Raw genomic sequence first — 23183 nt, forward strand, 5'->3', positions numbered from 1 at the left:
TTTTTTATAAATTACTATGTAGAATGTATCCTCAACGTTCATCAAGTAATTCCAATGTCTTTAGTTTTTGTTGTTGTTGACAACTAAAATGTCTTTCTCTTTTGTCACAGTCTGTGATAAGCCGGGAGAAGAGGATGAGCGCAGGGTCAGAGTCCAGCAATCGGTCTGTCCCAGCAGAGCAGCCCGATCTAAATTGGAAGGAGGGCCACATTCTGAAAGGCCTGAAGAGGCTCCAAATGCGCAGCCCAGCTCCCAAGGAGACATCTTCACTCGCCTCCACGTCACATTTCAAGGACTGCATGACCTCCAATGAGGGCATATACTCTTTAGGGGTTAAGGGTGGGCCCCACGGGGTAGTGCCTAAATTGGCATTGGCAAAGGGAAATTATTTTAAGCCAGGAGCAGGAGTCAGTACCTTAATCTCTGACTCAGACGATGCAGAGGATGAATTGCCTCAATCACAAGCCAGGGAGTCCTGCGCCCAACCCATTAAAGAGACTCTCCATCTGGAAGGAGAGCCTGCGTCTGAATTGGGAACGGCAGAAGGGGGAAAGAGCTCTACGGTCTACAACTCCCAAGAGGAGCCTGTAAGACTCGTAATTCCCAGCAACTCCTTCTCACCTATCAAAGATGTCTTCTTGCTCGAGGGTCCCACACTGAAGCCTGGACTCAGCCCAACGGAGAGCCCTAACTTTATGAGTGGACTTCAAAATAAAAACTGGATAGAAAAAGACAAGCTAGTAGAAACTACAAGACATAGTTACAATTTGAGGTCAGAGAGCGTTAAACAGCCACAAAACAAAGTTACGGTCAAACATCTAGAGGCACGGGCTAGGGAAGTGAGCCTACCCATTCAGTATGCAGCAGCCAGAGCTCTGAGTTGGGTTAGTGAGGCCAGACAGCGCAGTGCTTCCATGGATACGAAGCAGTACAGAGAGCCGAGCAGCCAGGGTGGAGTTGATACCAAGGACTACACCATTTTGCAGTCCCGACAGAGGAAAACAAAGCCTACGGCTTGCGACTCAGCAAGGAAGGCCTTTATCCTCCGACACAAGAGTGCAGATGGAGGTCCAGACCAGGCCAAGCTACACCAGCCCCTACGTCAGAAACTTATCAAAGTCAATCAAAGGGCCAAGAACCGCTCAAACCCCCCTGGGCCCAGTGGCCCTCGCACAAAGATTAACCTCAGCAAGGCACCAGGTCCAGCTAAGGCATCAGTACAAATGACTGAGAAAGGTGAGACTGCTAGTGGGGCAAGAACTTCAGGGCCCCTTGAGAATACAGTACATGGCTCCCCTTCTTCCTCCCCTCAGAAACTGGTCAAAGTATTTGAGCCACCTGTGCTGAATGATTGCCCCAAGAGCACATCTAAAGTATCCCAACCAGTTTCCAAACTCCCATCAAGAAACGACTGTGGGGTAAAAGGCCCCAACTCCAACAATTCAGCTTGCTCTCCACTTAAACAGAGGCAGCAAGACCAGCACTCGGATTCCTCTCGCAGTGATATCAGGTCTCCTTCACCTCCACTCCCACCAGGTTGGACCACCTCCCTACTTATTCGACCTGGTTATGGCTCCTTACCTCAGGCGCATAAGCCTGTGGTTATGCTCCAAACCTCTAGCACAGTAAAGGCAACTGCCCGTAGCACCAAACCTCCGTCAAGTCATCAGTCATCTGTTTTACAAATGCAACCTCTAGCCCCCAACAAAATGCAAGACACTCATCATATGGCTCCCAAAATGGGTATTGAGGTGAAAAAGCCACCAAAATGGGTCCCTGCCAAAGTCTACCATCCTTTACCAACTTCGACCACTCTTCAAGAATCCAAGGAAACAGACTCTTCCCAATCCTCAATGAACAGGACTGTGGCACAAGCCTCCCATCAGGAAAATAGTGTTCCCTTTGTGTTGCAAAATCAGGACAGCTCACCTGTGTCCCAGCAAGGCAATGGTGAGCCACAAAGTACAGAGCTCTTACCTCAGGCCTCAGCGTCTCTACTTTGCCATGACATAGTTAGTATCTCTCAACATTCTGTGACCAGGGCAGTAAATGCATCCCTTCCTGTTGGCTCCAAAACCAATGAGACAACCCCAAAGCTGGACAACAACTTTGCAGTTATCACTGCTATAAAGGGAGTGCAGACTTTTGACACCTTCAACCAGGACACGTACAGACGTCCAATGATGCACTGTGTCAATGCAGCTGTAGCCAAGGCCAAAGCCAGGAGAAAGCTTGAGAGCCACTGTAGCTCACTAGAGGAGGCTGCACTCCCACCAGTGGCAGAGAATGGTGTAACTTTGGACTGGGGATTTGATGAAGAGAGCTGGCTATTCAAGCGCTCGGTCTCAGTCTCGACCCGACCTCCTCTCCACCCGGTTATGGGCATGAATGGAGCAAAGGCTCGCAGTCAAAGCTTCGGCGCACGCTATATGGACAGACCAAACATCAGCAGGTCTGGAAATGTCTGTAATCACATCAAAACTAACTCAGGAAGCTCTTTGAATTCTCTTGGTGATGTATTCCGGAGTAGTATGAGTTGCTCCAATAGCTACAATTGTCCAAGGAACAAATCCCACAACAATTTCATGATTGAGGAAGACTTGCCAATACCTCTGCATCTGGAGGCCTCCAGTGATCGATTTGGTCTCAAACACCAGAGAGTAAACTCATGTTCACATCTCCGGACTGAGAAACAGTCTCCTAGCACCTTCTATGAACGTATCCATGGGGAACCAGAGAGACAGTCAAACATCTCCACCATCGAGGAGAAGGTCATGATGGGAATTGAGGAGAATTTGCAGAAATCTCAGCAGAAGGAGAAGACAACTGAAACTAAGCAGAAATCCGGTTCACTGTCAAACTGGTTTGGATTCCGCAAGAGCAAGCTCCCTGCTCTGATTGGTAAAAAAGGAGATTCTCCAAGGGGAAAAGAGGAGAGGAAGGAACCTAAGCTTGGATCTCTCTTGGGTGGGAAGCAGGCAAAGTTCGACAAAAAGAAGGAAAGGAAGAAAAGTGAAGGTCATCAAATGGATGGGTAAAGCTTTAATAATGTTTAGGTGGGGTAGCTGAGAAGTCATGTTCACCATTTTACTGCTGGGAAAATAATGTTTATGAGAGGCTTCAAGACAATGTAACTTCTTATTCATTACAAAAATAACCTTGCTTTAATGTAATGCATTGGTCATATTTACCACAAAGGCCGAAATTTACTGTTAATTTCCACTTAAAGTCGATTTTTGATATTGTTTTCAGTAATGATTGAAATCAATTAAATTCAACATCAGTATCTCTGCTTAAAACTACTGAGGTCTATAATTTTGAGTCATACCTCATGGACACTGAACAATCACAACTTGACTGAATCATCAAACAGATCTCTTCATATCTTTCCATGAGGTGATTTACTGCCCCAGATAGCCTAAGCCATTTCTATCAAGCACTCTTAGACACATGTATCACTCCACTAAGTCCAGAGACCAGTTCAGACATCTTTCAGACCCATATAGCACAGCAAGGTAGGCAGTGGCTTCACAGTATCATTTATTATCTGAAACACCCTGGGCATGTTGAGTCAGTATGAAAGACTCGCAGATTATAGTGGTAGCGTGAAAACCTGTTTTCTTTCAGCTCGGTTGGGAAAAGAGACTCCCAAGATACATTGCTCGTCTGCCTTTCGATGGCCTCCCTGGGAGCCCCAGGTAACAGCAACATACAAGGACAAACCGCCATCAGTGGGGACACAAAGGTACATTCAATTATACACGACATAAGGATTTTATGTCGATTTCAGTCAACATGGGGATTAAATAGAATTTGAAATTAGAATTAACCTTATGGGCATTTTCCCATACAAATTCTATGTCCAATTCCTGAATTGACTGGGAAATGTATTGACCATAACTCTACAATGTGTCCATTTCATGTCTAATGATTAAATTATGGGGTATGCATGCATAATGTCTCTGAAAGGCCAAATATAGGAAACAATATTTCTGTTTATGACAATTTGTGTCAACACCCATTTGTATGGACCTCAAGTCAGATAAGTGAATTATACATTTAACAGTGCCAGTCCATTTCAACCTGTCTGTTTTTCTGGAAGACGTGTATATTACTACCTCTACCCTAAGCACTAGAAGACACACTTTCTGAAAGGAAGTATTTCTGTGTAATACCATAATCTGTACAGGAAGGAAGTGGAGCTACGAAAGACTGTATGATCAAAACTGACCTAGCAAGGTCCCATCTATGGGAAAAACAGAGATGTGAGATTAGTACAAAGGGAAAAGGGGTGGGTGACAAAAAGAAAGAAAGAAAGAAAGAAAGAAAGAAAGAAAGAAAGAAAGAAAGAAAGAAAGAAAGAAAGGAAAATATGAGAAGAATATAAAGGACCCAGGAATAAATGTGGCAGATCAGATGGATATGGAGTTAGGGTGAGAGACAAGAAAGACAAGAATGGAGAGAGAAAATTGCAACAAAGACTTACAAATAAATAAACACCAAAGAAACATAGATAACCGGAACAAACCCTTCATATGTTTAGTATGGATCAGTGTAGATCGCTGAGGGGAGGAGGGCTCATAATAATCGCTGGAATGATGTGTTTGATACCATTCCACCTATTCTGCTCCAGCCATTACCAGGAGCCCGTCCTCCCAAATTAAGGTGCCAGCTGTTTACCTAATTAAATAAGAATGGCACCGGAGGAGATGGCTGACGTTTTTTCGGGCTCCTAACCAATCGTGCTATTTTGTGTGATTTTTCGCATTGTTTGTAACTTATTTTGTACATAATGTTTCTGCCACCGTCTCTGATGACTGAAAAGAGCTTCTGGATATCAGAACAGCGATTGCTCACCTCGAACTGGACAAAGATTTTTTCCTTATTGAGTCGGAAGCGAAGGATTTACTCCAGATACTGGACAGGCCAAAATCCCGAAAAGACGGTGATGCAGGTCAAGGTGCCTTGTGAGAATTTGTCGGCGAGTGGGTAATCCGCCTCTACTATCCGTCCGATTGGCCAACTTGCAATCATTGGAGAATACACTGGATGACCTCCGTTCAAGACGATGTTACCAACAGGACATTAAAAGCTGTAATATCTTATGTTTCGACAGCATGGATAACGACAGTTGGCTGGTTTTTCCGTGCGTCAGCAAGATAGAACAGCTGCCTCCGGTAAGACAAGGGGTGGCTGTCTGTCTATTTGTCAATAACAGCTGGTGTGCAAAAATCTAATATCAAGGAAGTCTCAAGGTTTTGCTCACCTGAGGTAGAGAATCTCATGATAAGCTGTAGACCACACTATTTACCAAGAGAGTTTTCACCTATATTTTTCATAGCTGTTTATTTACCACCACAAACTGATGCTGGCACTAAGACCGCACTCAACGAGCTGTGTAAAGCCATAAGTAAACAAGAAAATGCTCATCCAGAGGCGGCGCTCCTAATGGCCAGGGACTTTAATGCAGGGAAATGTGAATCTGTTTTACCTCATTTCTACCAGCATGTTACATGTGCAACTAGACCACCTTTACTCCACACACAAAGCTCTCCCTCGCCCCTCATTTGGCAAATGTGACCATAATTCTATCCTCCTGATTCCTGCTTACAAGCAAAAACTAAAGCAAGAAGTACCAGTGACTCGTTCAATACAGACGTGGTCAGATGAAACAGATGCTAAGCTACAGGACTGATTTGCTTGAACAGATTGGAATATGTTCCAGGGCTCATCCGATGGCATTGAGGAGTATACCACATCAGTCACCGGCTTCATCAATAAGTCTATGACATTGTTCCCACAGTGACCATACGTACATACCTCAACCAGAAGCCATGGATTACAGGCAACATCCGCACTGAGCTAAAGGGTAAAGCTGCCGCTTTCAAGGAGCAGGACTCTAACCTGGATGCTTATAAGAAATCCTGCTATGCCCTCAGATGAAACATCAAACAGGCAAAGTGTCAGTACAGGACTAAGCTTGAATCCCACTACAAAGACTTCGACGCTCGTCAGATGTGGCAGGGCTTGCAAACTATTACGGACTACAAAGGGAAGCCCAGCCGCGAGCTGCCAACTGACACAAGCCTACCAGACGAGCTAAATGACTTCTATGCTGATCCTCAACACGTCGGACCCTTGCTTAGTCCCCTCCTCTACTCCCTGTTCAACCATGATTGCATGGCCAAGCATGACTCCAACACCATCATTAAGTTTGCCAACAACACATGGTGGTAGGTTCGATAACCGATAAGGATGAGACAGCCTATAGGGAGGAGGTCAGAGACCTGACAGTCTGGTGCCAGGACAACAACCTCTCCCTCAACGTGATCAAGACAAAGAGGATGATTGTGGACTACAGGAAAAGGAGGGCCGAGCATTCCCCCATTCTCATTGACGGGGCTGTAGTGGAGCAGGTTGAGAGCTTCAAGTTCCTTGGTGTCCACATCACCAACAAACTAACATGGTGCAAACACACCAACACGAAAACGCCTATTCCCCCTCAGGAGACTGAAAATATTTGGCATGGGTCCTCAGATCCTCAAAAAGTTCTACAGCTGCACCATCGAGAGCATCCTGACTGGTTGCATCACCGCCTGGTATGGCAACTGCTCGGCCTCTGACCTTAAGCGTACTGCCCAGTACATCACTGGGGCCAAGCTTCCTGCCATCCAAGACCTATACCATGCTTTGTCAGATAAAGTCCATAAAAATTGCCAAAGACTCCAGCCACCCTAGTCATACACTGTTCTCTCTGATACCGCACTGCAAACAGTACCAGAGCGAAAAGTCTACGTCGAAAATTCTTCTTAACAGCTTCTACCCCCAAGCCATAAGACTGCTGATTAGCTAATCAAATGGCTGTCCTGACTATTTGCATTGACCCATCAGCCCCTTTTTTTTACACTGCTGCTACTTGCTATTTATTATATATGCATAGTCACTTTACCCCTACCTACATGTACATATTACCTCAATAACCTCAACTAACCTGTACACCCACACATTGACTCGGTACCGGCACCCCCTGTATATTGCCTCGTTATTGTTATTTAATTATTTAGTAAATATTTTTCTTAAATCTTATTTTTCTTAAAACTGCATTGTTGGTTAAGGGCTTGTATGTAATCAAATAACATTTGATTTTATCTCCTGTGGTATGGATCACTCCAACACATTCACACATGATCACAAACATGGATGAGATACTGGAGATATTTAATCTACACTTAAGAAGAAATAGAAACACATCATGTAAAGTGTCATCAGCTGAAATAAAAGATCCCTGAAATTTTCCATACCCACAAAAATATTATTTCTTTCACCTTCTGTGCACACATTTGTTTGCATCCCTGTTAGTGAGCATTTCTCCTTTGCCAAGATAATCCATCCACCTGAGAGGTGTGGCATATTACGTTTCAGCATGATAATGCACAGGTGGCAGGGTAGCCTAGTGGTTAGAGCGTTGGACTAGTAACCGGAAGGTTAAATCCCCGAGCTGACAAGGTACAAATCTGTCATTCTGCCCCTGAACAGGCAGTTTACCCACTGTTCCTAGGCCGTCATTGAAAATAAGAATTTGTTCTTAACTGACTTGCCTAGTTAAATAAAGGTAAAATAAAAGGATCTGTACACAATTCCTCAAGCTGAAAATGTCCCAGTTCTTCCATGGCCTGCATACTCACCAGACATGTCACCCGTTAAGCCTGTTTGGGATGCTCTGGATCAACGTGTACGAAAAAGTGTTCCAGTTCCTGACAATATACAGCAATTGAAGAACAACATTCCATAGGCCAAAATCAACACCCTAATCAAGTCTATGTGAAGGAGATGTGTCGCACTACATGAGGCAAAATAGATTATGGCCTAAATCAATTTATTTCAATTGACTGGAACTCAGTAAAATCTTTGAAATTGTTGCATGTTGTTTAAAAAAAAAAAATGTTCAATGTAGATACTATGGACTATTTCAATTTGTACAAACATTCACAAGCAGTCTTGAAAATAGAGTGATCATTAGAATGAACATTGCTTTGAAATATTTTAAGTGAAAGTCCATCATTGTCCTGATTTGATTCAGATACATATTATTTACCTGTTGCATGGATAAATGATCAGATAGTCTTGACAGCTAAAATGGCAATTGAATTCGAGTTTGTTATAGGCCTATCAGAGATTTTCCCCCAAACTTAAGACCTACTCTGTTCAATTACATTACCAGGGGTGAAAATAAGTCAATTCTGTTAAGTTGCCAACTGGCTAAATGGTCTTCTTGCTGGTTCACAAAGAACTGAAATCATGTCTTAACATAGAGGATTGGGGACCCTTTATGCCTTTTAAGGAATATATTCATACCACTTTATAATCATAGATTCAAACCGTGATGATAGATTGCCACCACAAATTAAATATAAAACATGTAATCACAAGTACAGACAACTCTTCTGTTGCTTTACAATTCACATATCCCAATTTAGTCCCCTATTCTGTACATGTATAATTATGTTTTCTTCTTGCTTCCACAAACAGACAAAGATACAGAGGATGAACCTCAGGACTGATAATGACAACAGAGTTGCTTTGAAGAGCCCCAGTGAAGATCACTTTATCGGTAAGGGTATTAACAAAACTATTTATATTGTACTTGATAGATGGGCCACGTCAAAAATGAACCCCTTGCTCATAGCAACTTCATGTAGATTTGTAAGAATTGGGTAGGTGTTTTATGGTAGTAACTCCACTCTAAAATCCTATCCAGATCTACACAAGTGCACTCTCCATCAGTCAAGGACCATTTTACCCTCTGCTTTGACCCTATGCAGTGATCTTCAAACGATAGAGATCCTATGACATGAGTATTCTAATTACAAATCCTATGCTTCAAACCTGGTCCTGAATACATTAAAATCTTTCAACCTTTTGAATTGCTCAAGCACTGGTAATGCTAGCAGATTTCCTTCCTAGCCCCCTGACCTCTTTTCTGTCATGTCATTTTAACCTATGAACCAAAGTGAAAGGGATGGAATCGCAGTTGAAAGAGCAAGGTTGAGAGCAAACACTGTTTTCACTGTACGTGACACCCCCTCACTCAGAGTTAACGTTAACTTTTATGCATTTAACTTCACAGAGAAATACTGAAGCACAGCGTGTTCGGTCTTTCTCTCATTAAGGATTATTTAGATAGGATCAAAGTGACAGCAAAGCATGCTAAAATTAAGTGTTTCAACTCTGCGTGAGTCTAAGCAGTAACTTCCAAGTGAGTGGAGGTCTAAAAGTCACTCAGTATATTTTAGCAATTTGAACATTTAAGGACAATATGCTGACCTATGGTTAAACATTTGGATATTTGAATCATTTACTAGTTAAATAGGTCTGCCAAAGCCAACTGTAAAATTAGCATGTCAAAAATGCATTTAGTCAAACAAAGGAAAACAACCCTTATATTTCACTGAACAAAAAAATAAACAACATGCAACAATTTCAAAGATTCTACTGAGTTACAGTTCATAAGGAAATCCGTCAATTTAATGAAATTCATTAGGCCCTAATCTATTGATTTCACATGACTGGGAATGCAGATATGCATCTGTTGGTCACAGATATCTTACAAAAAAGGTAGGGACGTGGATCAGAAAGCCAGTCAGTATCTGGTGTGACCACCATTTGCCTCTTGCAGCACGACACCTCTCCTTCGCATAGAGTTGCTCAGGCTGTTTATTGTGGCCAGCGTAATGTTGTCCCACTCCTCTTCAATGGCTGTGCAAAGTTGCTGGATAATGCACAGCCCCATGTCCCAAACATGCCAAATGGGTGACATGTCTGGTGAGTATGCAAGCCATGGAAAAACAGGGACATTTTCACCTACCAAGAATTGTGTACAGATCCTTGCGACATGGGGTCGTGCATTATCATGCTGAAACATGAGGTGATGGTGGCGGATGAATGGCACTACAATGGGCCTCAGGATCTCATCACGGTATCTCTGTGCATTCAAACTAAAATTGAATGTAATTGTGTTCGTTGTCCATAGCTTATGCCTGCCCATACCATAACACCACTGCCACCATGGGGCCCTCTGTTCACAATGTTGACATCAGCAAACCACTCGCCCACACAACGCCATACACGCGGTCTGCCATCTGCCATATGCAGGGATTCAACCGTGAAGGGCACACTTCTCCAGTGTGCCAGTGGCCATCGAAGGTGAGCATTTGCCTACTGAAGTTGGTTACGACACCGAACTGCAGTCAGGTCAAGACCCTGGTGAGGACAATGAGTATGCAGGTGAGCTTCCCTGAGACGGGTTTCTGACAGTTTGTGAAGACATCATTCCGTTGTGCAAACCCACAGTTTTATCAGCTTTCCGGGTGGCTGGTCTCAGGCGATCCAACAGGTGAAGAAGCCGGATTTGGAGGTCCTGGGCTTGTGTGGTTACACGTGGTCTGCAGTTGTGAGGCCAGTTGAACATACTGCCAAATTCTCTAAAACAAGGCTTATTTTAGAGAAATTAACATTAAATTCTCTGGTAGACATTCCTGCAATCAGCATGCCCATTGCACACTCACTCAAAACTTAAGACATCTGTGTCATTGTGTTGTGTGACAAAACTGCACATTTTGAAGTGGCTTTTGATTGTCCCCATCACAAGGTGCACCTGTGTAATGATCATGCTGTTTAATCCGCTTCTTGATATGCCACACCTGTCAGGTGGATGGAATATCTTGGCAAAGGAGAAATGCTCACTGACAGGATGTAAGCAAATTCGAGGCCAAAATTTGAGAGAAAATGTGACAATATTGGGGATATTTTATTTCAGCTCCTGAAACATGAGACCAATTGCGTTTTGCGTTTATCTTTTTTGTTCAGTGTAATAACATGTGTAAAGTAACAATTGTTTGGAGTGGAGGATTGGTTGGGTGATTTTCCCTTTCAAAATCTTTTTTAAAGGTTCTGTGTGAACAATTTGATGGTCTATCCTGCAGCCCTGTTACATTCACCTGTCAAGTGACCTCCCTCAACCATTTGAAAACCTTGAAATAAGTTCAATAGACATGAATAAGTAACACCATTTCCAGTGAATAAAAAATGATCAGATGGTTAACCTTCTAGCATTGGTCTCACCCCTAATGAAGCCTTCACATAGGGCAGGGGTCCTTAAACTTTTTCAGCCTGGGATGCAAATGAGAAATTCAGTGTTTTCCTGGGACCCAAGCTCATAAAAACATGCCACCTTTTGGGGGCCCTAATCGAGATTTGGTTAGGATGTCCCCCCACCTCGCAGGCAAAACATTTCAGTGGCCCCCTCTTGATGGTGGAGAGAAAATGTAAGTATTAGTTAATATTCTGTAATTCTACACATGTTGCCATGGGGCGTAGAGAAAAGGTCCAACACAGCTGTTTTTTTTATCTCATTATCAAATCCTTTCCGGCTAACAATTAAGTACTGTACCTTACAGTGATTGTTTTCAATTCAAATGATAAAAAAGAAACAAAAATAGCTTCTTAACAAAGAGCAATTTCTCAAGCAAGAATTGTGCTATGATTTTCTGGGAGTTGTTCGGGTGGGGCCCTCCCCAAAAACGGAAAATTTGCAGTTATTGGCAGAGAGGTTTGGAACTCTCCTTCTTTTTCTATTAACTAATTTACCACATGGAATTTTGACTTCTATATCCAAACATTTAGTACTCACGATACTCTATACCAAAATGTCCTCATATATGCCACTGCAAAAAAGGCGTATTAGCTAAGTCACAGAATGACACTTCCCGCTTGGCACACACTGGTTGAATCAACATTGTTTCCACATCATTTCAATGAAATTACATTGAACCAATTGACGTCTATGCCCAGTGGGTTGATCCAGACAGATAAACTCAATCGTTGGCCGTTTTTTAAATTCAAACATTACATTTCACATTTGATGTAAACATTTTCCAGAGACAGCCATGCATGCATTAATGAATCAATTATACAATCATGCAATTCATTTGACTTTGTTTTTACCAATCTAACTACACATCAACATAATGGTAATGATGTATTTGAATGGTAAATCTCTATTCATAAACTGGGTAAATCAAGATATAGCCTAAGCCTATTCACAATACAGGTGAATGTATATTCAATAGGAATCTGTGCATGCATTCACTGTTTTCCTGGGGCTACAGATGACATTCGGTTTCCCTTCCATTTGGGAATTATTTTATTCTACTGATCAAGAACATTTGCATAGAAGTAGCAATCTCTTCTTTTATAAAAGTGTGCGTCTCTATAACCCAGTAATGACGTCATTCATGACCAGGCACATGCCCACACAGTTGAGTTGAGTTCGGTGAGGGTCTGGGGAGAAGATGTGACACAGACAAAAGGGGGAAGTATCTTTGGATGGGAGGGAGAGACGATTAAGTGAATTAATACAGTTTTTGGTGACAATAAGCTTTGAAATCAGCATGTTTTACATTATGGTTTGAATATTAGTATTATTATAATAATATTGGCACCCTACTGACAGGCACTACTGACAGGCACTGGATGACAGCTGATATCAAGAACATGATCACTCCTCGTCAAAATGAATATGGTGTGGAAAGAATTCAACTCTTTCCAGATTCTACAGGAACAAAGTTCAGGAAGCCATCTGTCATGCAAAACAGACATTTTAGTCAAACCAGATTTCACATCTTAAAAAAGAAAACCCACACACGTGTTAGCCTCCTGGACTGTTTTTACAAGCAATCAGAGATCCCATCCACCATAACCAACCTCATCACCATTGACTTCTCCAAGGCCTTTGACAAAATTGACTATACCATAACCATTGAACACCTAATCTAACTGGGTGTCAGACCTGCCCTCACAGCATAGCTCTGCAGTTTTGTGACCGGCCGCACAAAAACTGACACGCTACCAAGACAGCCTCTCAGGCTGGCAGGAGCTGATGGCGTGGCTCGAGGAACTCTTCTTGGCCCTCTCATCCTCCTTGCGGTCATAGAAAGTGCAGCCCAGGATTTCGACAATAGGTGTCAAATGCAAACTGTCAAATGCAAAGTGACCTTCACAAGAAATCCACCTGTCCCATGCACTCTCCGGATCGAGGGCCAGCATCTCAAAGTATGTGATAGTATGAAGATTTTAGTGGTAATGGTAGAGAAGGACTTACAATGGGGTGAGCAGGTTGCTACTATGGTAAAAAAGAGCAACAGTAAACCTTTTCTCCTTCACTACTTTAGTAGGTTCCATGTGATACAGGAAGACCTGATGACCATTTGCACCGGCTACTCCGGCCCACCCGGGAGTATACTGCTCCTGCTTGGCACAGCTCTAAAGCCATGACATCATTTTCTGGAATTTTCCAAGCTGTTTAAAAGCACCGCCAACTTAGTGTATGTAAACTTCTGACCCACTGGAATTGTGATACAGTGAATTATAAGTGAAATAATCTGTCTGTAAACAATTGTTGGAAAAATTACTTGTGTCATGCAGAAAGTAGATGTCCTAACTGACTTTCCAAAACTATAGTTTGTTAACAAGAAATTTGTGGTGGTTGAAAAACGAGTTTTAATGACTCCAACCAAAGTGTATGTAAACTTCCAACTTCAACTGTACATACACGACATGGCTAAAAGTATATATATATCTATATATACACATACATACAGTGCATTCGGAAAGAATTCAGACCCATTGAATTTTTCCACATTCTGTTATGTTACAGCCTTATTCTAAAATGGTTTTAAAAAACAATAATATCTTGTCAATCTACACACAATACCCCATAATGACAAAGCAAAAACAAGTTGTTGTTTTTTACTCTAAATTGAGCTCAGGTTCATCCTGTTTCAATTGATCATCCTTGAGATGTTTCTACAACTTTATTGGAGTCCACCTGTGGTAAATTAAATTGACTGGACATGATTTGGAAAGGCACACACCTGTCTATAAAAGGTCCCACACTTGACACTGCATGTCAGAGCAAAACCAAGCCATGAGGTTGAAGGAATTGTCCGTTGTGCTCTGAGACAGGATTGTGTCGAGGCACAGATTTGGGGAATGGTACCAAAAAATGTATGCAGCATTGAAGGTCCACAAGAACGCAGTGGCCTCCATCATTCTTAAATGGAAGATGTTTGGAACCACTAAAACTCTTCCTAGAGCTGGCCAGCTGGCCAAACTGAGCAATCGGGAGAGAAGGGCCTTGGTCACCAAGAACCTGACAGAGCCTGACAGAGCTCCAGAGTTCCTCCATGGAGATGGGAGAAACTTCCAGAAGGACAGCCATCTCTGCAGCACTACACCAATCAGGCCATCATGGTAGAGTGGCCTGACGGAAGCCACTGCTCAGTTAAAGGTACATGACAGCCCGCTTGGAGTTTGTCAAAAGGCACTTAAAGGACTCTCAGACCATGATGAACAAGATTCTCTGGTCTGATGAAACCAAGATTGAACTCTTTGGCCTGAATGCCAAACGTCACGTCTGGAGGAAACCTGGCACCATCCCTATGGTGAAGCATGATGGTGGCAGCATCATGCTGTGGGATGTTTTTCAGCAGCAGGGACTGGTAAATTAGTCAGGATCGAGGGAAAGATGAACGGAGCAAAGTACAGAGAGATCCTTGATGAAAACCTGCTCCAGATCGCTCAGGACCTCAGACTGGGGCGAAGGTTCAACTTCCAACAGGACAACGACCCTAAGCACACAGCCAAGACAGCGCAGGAGTGGCTTCGTGTCAAGTCTTTGAATGTCCTTAAGTTGTGCCCAGGCTCTGTCGTAACCAGCCACGACCGGGAGGTCCATGGGGCGATGCACAATTGGCCTAGCGTGGCCCAGCCAGAGCCCAGACTTGAACCCGATTGAACATCTCTGGAGAGACCTGAAAATAGCTGTGCTGCGACGCTCCCCATCTAACCTGACTGAGCTTGAGAGGATCTGCACAAAAGAATAGGAGAAACTCCACAAATGCAGGTGTGCCAAGCTTGTAGCATCATACCCAAGCAGACTTGAGGCTGTAATCGCTGCCAAAAGTCCTTCAACAAAGTACTGAGCAAAGGGTCTGAATACTTATGTAAATATTTTTTTGTACATTTGCTAAAACATCTAGAAACCTGTGTTTGCTTTGTCATTGGGGTATTGGGGTATATTGTCATGGGGTATTGTGTGTAGATTGATGAGAAGAAGACAAAACAATTGAATACATTTTAGAATAAGGCTGTAATGTAACAAAGTATGGAAAAATTCAAGGGGAATACTTGTACATAGCTTATGAAAAGGCAGAGATGGTTAGGCCTAACTGCAGATCGGTAGAGATATGCCGGTGACATGCTATGACACCGGCATGCATTTCTTTATGTCAGATGGCTTCTGCGTCTCCTATACAGATATAAATGTACAGAAGGAGGGTGTTTCGTTCTTTTTCGATCTGAATATTTTGTATAAAGATAGGCGTTATATTATAAGGGTAACTCTCGTGGACCTTAAACAGTCTTCTTGACCTTAAATTCAACTGTCAGAGTCAGTTGGAGTGCCGGGGCGCACTGCCTTCATATCAAAGGCCTGCAGTAGCTAAAGCTTAATAATAGCCACACCATACCAAACCTTCACAAATGTCTCTAAACTTTGTTAGGGTGATATCAAAAGTAAGTCAAGCAATTGTTAATAGGGATAATATGATCAGAAGAGCTAATGTAAACCAGGGACAAAAATGCACTATCCTCCCCTGTGCCCCCCAAAAACCCACACAACCCTCCCCAAAGCATAACAAGTTTGACAACCCACCACTATTTTGGACCACCCCTCTTCCAGTAAATTTTGATCTGTCCTTTACCCTGTAGTGCGAAAAATATAATTCATATTGCTATGTGGTTTAATCACCAGTGACATTTCTATACTCCGCCAACTAAGCCAATGTGTCTCATTTATCTTGTCTCCTCTGAATTAATAAATGGTCTTATAAAGATCTTTGGTCTTTACCAAAGTGATTTTCTAACTTTTCTGGCCAAGCACCTTATCAACCCCTAGCAAACCTTGAAACCTGTGTGTTAAAATCTGCGTTTAAATTTGACAAAAAAACACGATGTTGATTATGTTGATTTTTTTTTGTGTTCAACCACCAAGCCACATTTATGCAAAGTTGATAAATCGAATAAAGTTTATTGGCCGTGTACACAGTTTAGCAGGTGTTAAGACTAATACTTTGAACTATGCTGCTGTGCATTGAACTTATTGAACTCATTGAATGTGGATGAACTGTAAACATCATGCCATGAATACTACAAAATTCCTTCTCATTAATATTTACACACGAGGACACCCGAAGAACTTCTGTGTGACTTTAAGATATTGATTATACAGTTGACCTTAAAAGAGTTTAGATGATCATACTGTTCCATTTGTGCATCTTCAGTTATTTGTAGCCACTGAACTTTGTAGGTGTTAGCTTGTCAGTCCTTGTTCAGTGTCTTTTCATTCTTTCAGGCAAATTGAAAGGAGATCAGACAAGGACAGGATTCTTAGGTAGTGCCAAGGGCTTTTTGAGGGAAATCAATGGTCAACCTCTCTGATGCTGCCTTCCCATGCAAGGAAGTGTCACAGAGGGCCTTGTTAAGTTTTTCCTTCAAAAACACTCATCAATAACGTCTGTGATCTGTATTGTGCTTTTGCCTTTATTAGTTCATCCTGTTTGTGTGACAGGAAAGTAAGAGCTACTTCCATCGTTGTTGTTATTTATTTCGAGAGCTGTTTGTCACAGGTTTGTCACAATTTGAAACTGACACCCTGAATTGTTGTCTCTGACTGTATAATTAAAACACATACTGAATGAAGACACCCAATTATCAGTGAAGTTGTCAGTTAGCAGCCCACCTGTTTCTCTGGATTGCTGAAGAGGAACCAGTATTTTATTTTCTGTTGCTAAAGAAGTCTACTGGCTATTAGGTAGAAAATCATGCCAGCATGACAAGGAGACAGGGACTTTGATGGTTTGATTTCAATATATGTTGTTCTGAGCTGTGTTTGTCTGTGCCAGGAGGTGCAAGTGAAATAATGCTGCGTGAGAATGCAAAATGACAGAGTTGTCATTACTGTACTTTAATTATTTATACAATAAATATTCAAACATTGTGTTGCCCAGCATACTACATGAAGTGTACAGTTGTATTACAGTTGAAATAGATACGTATTCAATATTGCTTGAACAGTAGTTCATTAGCAATCGCTTTGTCACCAACTGTACAATATCATAAATGCACTTGATTTGACACACTGCCACTAAATCACAATCTCAATTGGTCTCAAAAGTGCCACATTTTCCCTAAGCTTTATCCACCATGATTCCTCTCTGTTTGGGTGAAGCCCATTCTCTCTGGTGGCAACCATGGTATCATGCGCTAATTAGCGAGGAATCATTAGCCAGCATCACAGTTAAATGTAATTGGATTGTACGTAACTACCATCCATCTGGCTTGGCTCTTAGAGAGGACCTTTGCCGAGTGTCGTAGAACGAAAAAAACAGACCATCTGTTGCATTAATGCACTGAAATTACCACAAGGCGGCCTGGGTGACAGCCAGTCGCAGCTGGTTAAGACTCCCTCATGCAGAACATAATGTGGCCGAGATAGGACAGGGGACAAGGAGAAAACAGACAATCAAACCAGGCTGGAGAGAAAATAATTCATTAAAATTGATCATGTTGAGGATAATGTTGCATTTCATGTTGTGGAGACATATTTCCAATGCTATTAAAAACCCATTAATTCATAGATTTTTATGTTATACTTGTCATAACATGAGGTAGTTATCATTATTCAGAGGGCACAGATGACACAAGACAATGATTTTTGCGGTGTGATTGGATGATACCTACTTAACTAATTATATGAAAACATGTCATTCTGTTTAGATTGTTCCATTTGTTGTGTGTAACTCCTGCATCTCCAAGCCCCATCATGTTTTTTCCTTGTGCCTCAGGCTCCGGCTGCAAGATGCGAACGTTGGACAGCGGCATTGGAACATTCCCCCTCCTCGGTTCCTCCTCCTTGTTCTCCTCCATCCTCCACCTCCTTCCCAAGTCCACATCGGCCCAACACTCCCTCAGTCCTCCCAGTGCTCCCAGTTCCTCTAGTGAGGAGGTGCCACCCTCCCCATTGCCCCGGTGGAGAGTACCGTCTGGCTCAAAAGACCATCTCTGCAGCCAACCAGGCCTGGACAACTCCTCGTTATCCGACACCACTGTGACCCTTGTCCAATCAGTGCCTTATCCCACTTTGGCCTTCCTTCAGCCTGTCCAATCCCTGTCTGAGTCCCTTGTGACCTGTGCCAGTGTGTGTGATACCCAGAGCAAGCTGCCCAGACTAGCCTCAGGTAAAGTCAAAATACCACTTGTCCAGAGATACATCTGTCTGGTCATCGGGAACTCAGTAGCGGTCTCAACTTACTGTTGAGAGTTAAGGAGAAAAAACATCGCACCAATTGATGGTCTGCAATTTGTTCGCTGTTTGTTCGCTTGTTGAATCTGCTGGTGGGAGACTGACAGCCATCATTTCTCCCCGTTGTTTTACATTTCGAATCGGTTTACACTCGGTTGTAGCTTTTTTACATTTAGAATCGGTTTGCAAATTACAACCGGCACTCTTTTCAGAGGTGCTAAGTATAAACGCTTGACAAATCTACTGGTGTGTCCGTGTCTTTAGAATGGTAGAATACAAAGGTGGCACATTTTTTATTTAATCAGCAATTTTACTCTTCTTACGTCAGTCACTGACAGTCACTCAGTTACCCCCATTGCAAAATGTGTAGAATTTCAGAAAATGTGCTTTAAAACTGCATTATGTTCTTTACACCGCTTGGCAAAATAGGTGGAATTGCAGGAACATTTTCTCTCCACTGCCAAAAAGGGGGCCTCTAAAATATTTTGCCCGTGAGGTAAATACAGTCCTGGAGGTGACAGTGATCAGACCTTGTTATTTCGACAACTAAAGCCAGCATTAAGGCAGAGGATCACATTTTAAGTGAGCAGAGAGAAGAGGCTTGCCCATATTAGTATGCGAATGATAGCCCCAGTTTAGACTCTGCTAAAGAGACACTCTCAATTAACCTGTCATGAGAGGAGATTTGGTGGTGATTGAAATTCATATCTCACTAGCTAGGTTTCCATCCAATTGGTGACAGATTTTCACAAAAGGCTGTGCGTGATGACGGAATGCATATTGAAATACCTTTTGAGGTATAATTACCATGTACCAAATAAAAAATCCAAGTTAAATGGGTTTCCATCGAATTTTCAACTCTACTGATGGTTTACTCACTCAAAAATGTTGCTTTATATAGCGAGTGTGCCCACTCTGGTATTGGCACATGCAATCTAGCCAGCAGCTCAGATAATTTGCTGAAATTCCGGCACCGACAGAGATGGCCACCTCGCTTCGCGGTCCTAGGAAACTATGCAGTATTTTGTTTTTTTACGTGATATTTATTAAATTGGTACCCCAGGTAATCTTAGGTTTTATTACATACAGTCGGGAGAAACTACTGGATATAAGAGCAACGTCAACTCACCATCATTACGACCAGGAATACGACTTTCCCGAAGCGGTTCCTGTGTTTTGCCCACTACCCGGGACAATGGATCGGATCCCAGCCGGCGATCCAATACAACGACGCCGTAAAAGGGGCAGACGAAGCTGTCTTCTGGTCAGGCTCGGGAGACGGGCACATCACCCACCACTCCCGAGCATACTACTCACCAATGTCCAGTCTCTTCACAACAAGGTTGATGAAATCAGAGCAAGGGTAGCATTCCAGAGAGACATCAGAGACTGTAACGTTCTTTGCTTCACAGAAACATGGCTCACTCGAGACACGCTATCGGAGTTGATACAGCCAGCTGGTTTCTTCATGCATCGCGCCGACAGAAACAAAAAATGTTCTGGTAAGAAGAGGGGCGGGGGGGTATGCCTTATGATTAACGAGACGTGGTGATCATAACAACATACAGGAACTCAAGTCCTTCTGTTCACCCGAATTAGAATTCCTCACAATCAAATGTCGACCGCATTATCTACCAATAGAATTCTCTTTGATTATAATCACAGCCGCATATATTCCCCCCCAAGCAGACACATCGATGGCCCTGAACAAACTTTATTTGACTCTATGTAAACTGGAAACCACATTTCCTGAGGCTGCATTCATTGTAGCTGGGGATTTTAACAAGGCTAATCTGAAAACAAGACTCCCTAAATTGTATCAGCATATCGATTGTGCTACCAGGGCTGGTAAAACCCTGGTTCATTGTTATTCTAACTTCCACGATGCATATAAGTTCCTCCCCCGCCCTTCTTTCGGAAAAGCTGACCACGACTCTATTTATTTGCTTCCAGCCTATAGACAGAAACTAAAACAGGAAGCTCCCGCTCTCAGGTCTGTTCAACGCCGGTCTGACCAATCTGATTCCACACTTCAAGATTGCTTCGATCACGTGGTTTGGGATATGTTCCGCATTGCGTCAAAAAACAACATTGACGAATACGCTAATTCGGTGAGCGAGTTCATTAGCAAGTGCATTGGCGATGTCGTACCCACAGCAACTATTAACACATTCCCAATCCAGAAAATGTGGATTGATGGCAGCATTCGCGCAAAACTGAAAGTGCGAACCACTGCTTTTAACCAGGGCAAGGTGACCAGAAACATGACCGAATACAAACAGTGTAGCTATTCCCTCCGCAAGGCAATCAAACAAGCTAAGCGTCAGTGTAGAGACAAGTCGCAATTCAACGGCTCATACACAAGATGTATGGCAGGTTCTACAGTCAATCATGGATTACAAAAAGAAAACCAGCCCCGCGGATTAGGATGTCTTGCTCCCAGACAGACTAAACAACTTTGCTCGCATTGAGGACAATACAGTGCCACTGACATGGCCCGCTACCAAAACCTGTGGACTCTCCTTCACTGTAGCCGACGTGAGTAAAACATTTAAACGTGTTAAGCCTCGCAGGGCTGCAGGCCCAGACTGCATCCCTAGCCGCGTACTCAGAGCATTGTCAGACCAGCTGGCTGGTGTGTCTACGGGCATATTCAATCATTCCTTATCCCAGTCTGCTGTTCCCATATGCTACAATAGGGCCACCATTGTCCCTGTTCCCAAGAAAGCCAAGGTAACTGAGCTAAACGACTACCTCCTCGTAGCACTCACTTCCATGATCATGAAGTGCTTTGAGAGACTAGTCAAGGACCATATCACCTCCACCCTACCTGACACCCTAGACCCACTTCAATTTGCTTACCGCCCCAATAGGTCCACAGACAACACAATCGCAACCACACTGCACCCTAACCCATCTGGACAAGAGGAATACCTATGTGAGAATGCTTTTCATCGACTACAGCTCAGCATGTAACACCATAGTACCCTCTAAACTTGTTATCAAGCTCGAGACCCTGAGTCTCGACCCCGCCCTGTGCAACTGGGTACTGGACTTCCTGGCGGGCCGCCCCCCAGGTGGTGAGGGTAGGTAACAACATCTCCACCCCGCTGATCCTCCACAAGGGTGCATTCTGAGCCCTCTCCTGTGCTCCCTGTTCACCCACGACTGTGTGGCCATGCGCGCCTCCAACTCAATCATCAAGTTTGCAGACAACACTACAGTGGTAGGCTTGATAACCAACAACGACGAGACGGCCTATAGGGAGGAGGTGAGGGCCCTCGGAGTGTGGTGTCAGGAAACTAACTTCACACTCAAAGTCAACAAAACAAAGGAGACGATCGTGGACTTCAGGAAATAGCAGAGGGAGGACCCCCCTATCCACATCGACGGGACAGTTGTGGAGAGGGTAGAAAGTTTTAAGTTCCTCAGCATACACATCACGGACAAACTGAATTGGTCCACCCACACAGACAGCGTGGTGAAGAAGGCGCAGCAGCGCCTCTTCAACCTCAGGAGGCTGAAGAAATTCGGCTTATCACGAAAAACACTCACAAACTTTTACAGAAGCACAATCGAGAGCATCCTGTCGGGCTGTATCACCGCCTGGTATGGCAACTGCTCCACCCACAACCGTAAGGCTCTCCAGAGGGTAGTGAGTTCTGCACAACGCATCACCGGGGGCAAACTACCTGCCCTCCAGGACACCTACACCACCAGATGTCACAGGAAGGCGATAACGATCATCAAGGACAACAACCACCCGAGCCACTGCCTGTTCACCCCGCTATCATCCAGAAGGCGAGTACAGGTCAGTACAGGTGCATCAAAGCAGGGACCGAGAGACTGAAAAACAGCTTCTATCTCAAGGACATCAGACTGTTAAACAGCCACCACTAACATTGAGTGGCTGCTGCCATACATGTGAAAAATGTATCACTAGCCACTTTAAACAATGCCACTTAATATAATGTCTACATACCCTACATTACTCATCTCAAATGTCTATACTGTACTCAATACCACCTACTGAATCTTGCCATCTTTATGTAATAAATGTATCACTAGCCACTAAACAATGCCACTTCATATAATGTTTACATACCCTACATTACTCATCTCATATGTATATAATGTACTCGATACCATCTACTGCGTCTTGCCTATGCCGTTCTGTACCATCACTCATTCATATATCTTTATGTACATATCCTTCGTCCCTTTACACTTGTGTGTATAAGGTAGCTGTTGTGAAATTGTTAGGTTAGATTACTCGTTAGTTATTACTGCATTGTCGGAACTAGAAGCACAAGCATTTCGCTACGCTCGCATTAACCTCTTGAAGCTAGGGAATGTTGTCTCTGACTGTATAATTAAAACACATACTGAATGAAGACACCCAATTATCAGTGAAGTTGTCAGTTAGCAGCCCACCTGTTTCTCTGGATTGCTGAAGAGGAACCAGTATTTTATTGTCTGTTGCTAAAGAAGTCTACTGGCTATTAGGTAGAAAATCATGCCAGCATGACAAGGAGACAGGGACCTTGATGGTTTGATTTTAATATACTGTATGTTGTTTTGAGCTGTGTTTGTCTGTGCCAGGAGGTGCAAGTGAAATAATGCAGTGTGAGAATGCAAAATGACAGAGTTGTCATTACTGTACTTGAATTATTTTATACATTAAATATTCAAACATTGTGTTGCCCAGCATACTACATGAAGTGTACAGTTGTATTACAGTTGAAATAGATACGTATTCAAT

General features: G+C 43.1%; 1 protein-coding gene across 2 annotated transcripts in view; it reads left to right on the plus strand.

Annotated features, from left to right (window-relative positions):
* Window positions 1–23183, plus strand: part of LOC109902340 (nck-associated protein 5) — a 125641-nt gene that overhangs the window by 89421 nt on the left and 13037 nt on the right. For both annotated transcript variants that reach the window (XM_031793805.1, XM_031793809.1), the window contains exons 9-12: window positions 111–3034; window positions 3628–3745; window positions 8530–8611; window positions 17964–18356. In XM_031793805.1, the coding sequence (XP_031649665.1) occupies window positions 111–3034; window positions 3628–3745; window positions 8530–8611; window positions 17964–18356 (3517 nt within the window). The remainder of the gene's footprint in view (window positions 1–110; window positions 3035–3627; window positions 3746–8529; window positions 8612–17963; window positions 18357–23183) is intronic.

Source organism: Oncorhynchus kisutch, linkage group LG2, assembly GCF_002021735.2.
Source record: "Oncorhynchus kisutch isolate 150728-3 linkage group LG2, Okis_V2, whole genome shotgun sequence".
NCBI classification, from domain to species: Eukaryota; Metazoa; Chordata; class Actinopteri; order Salmoniformes; family Salmonidae; genus Oncorhynchus; species Oncorhynchus kisutch.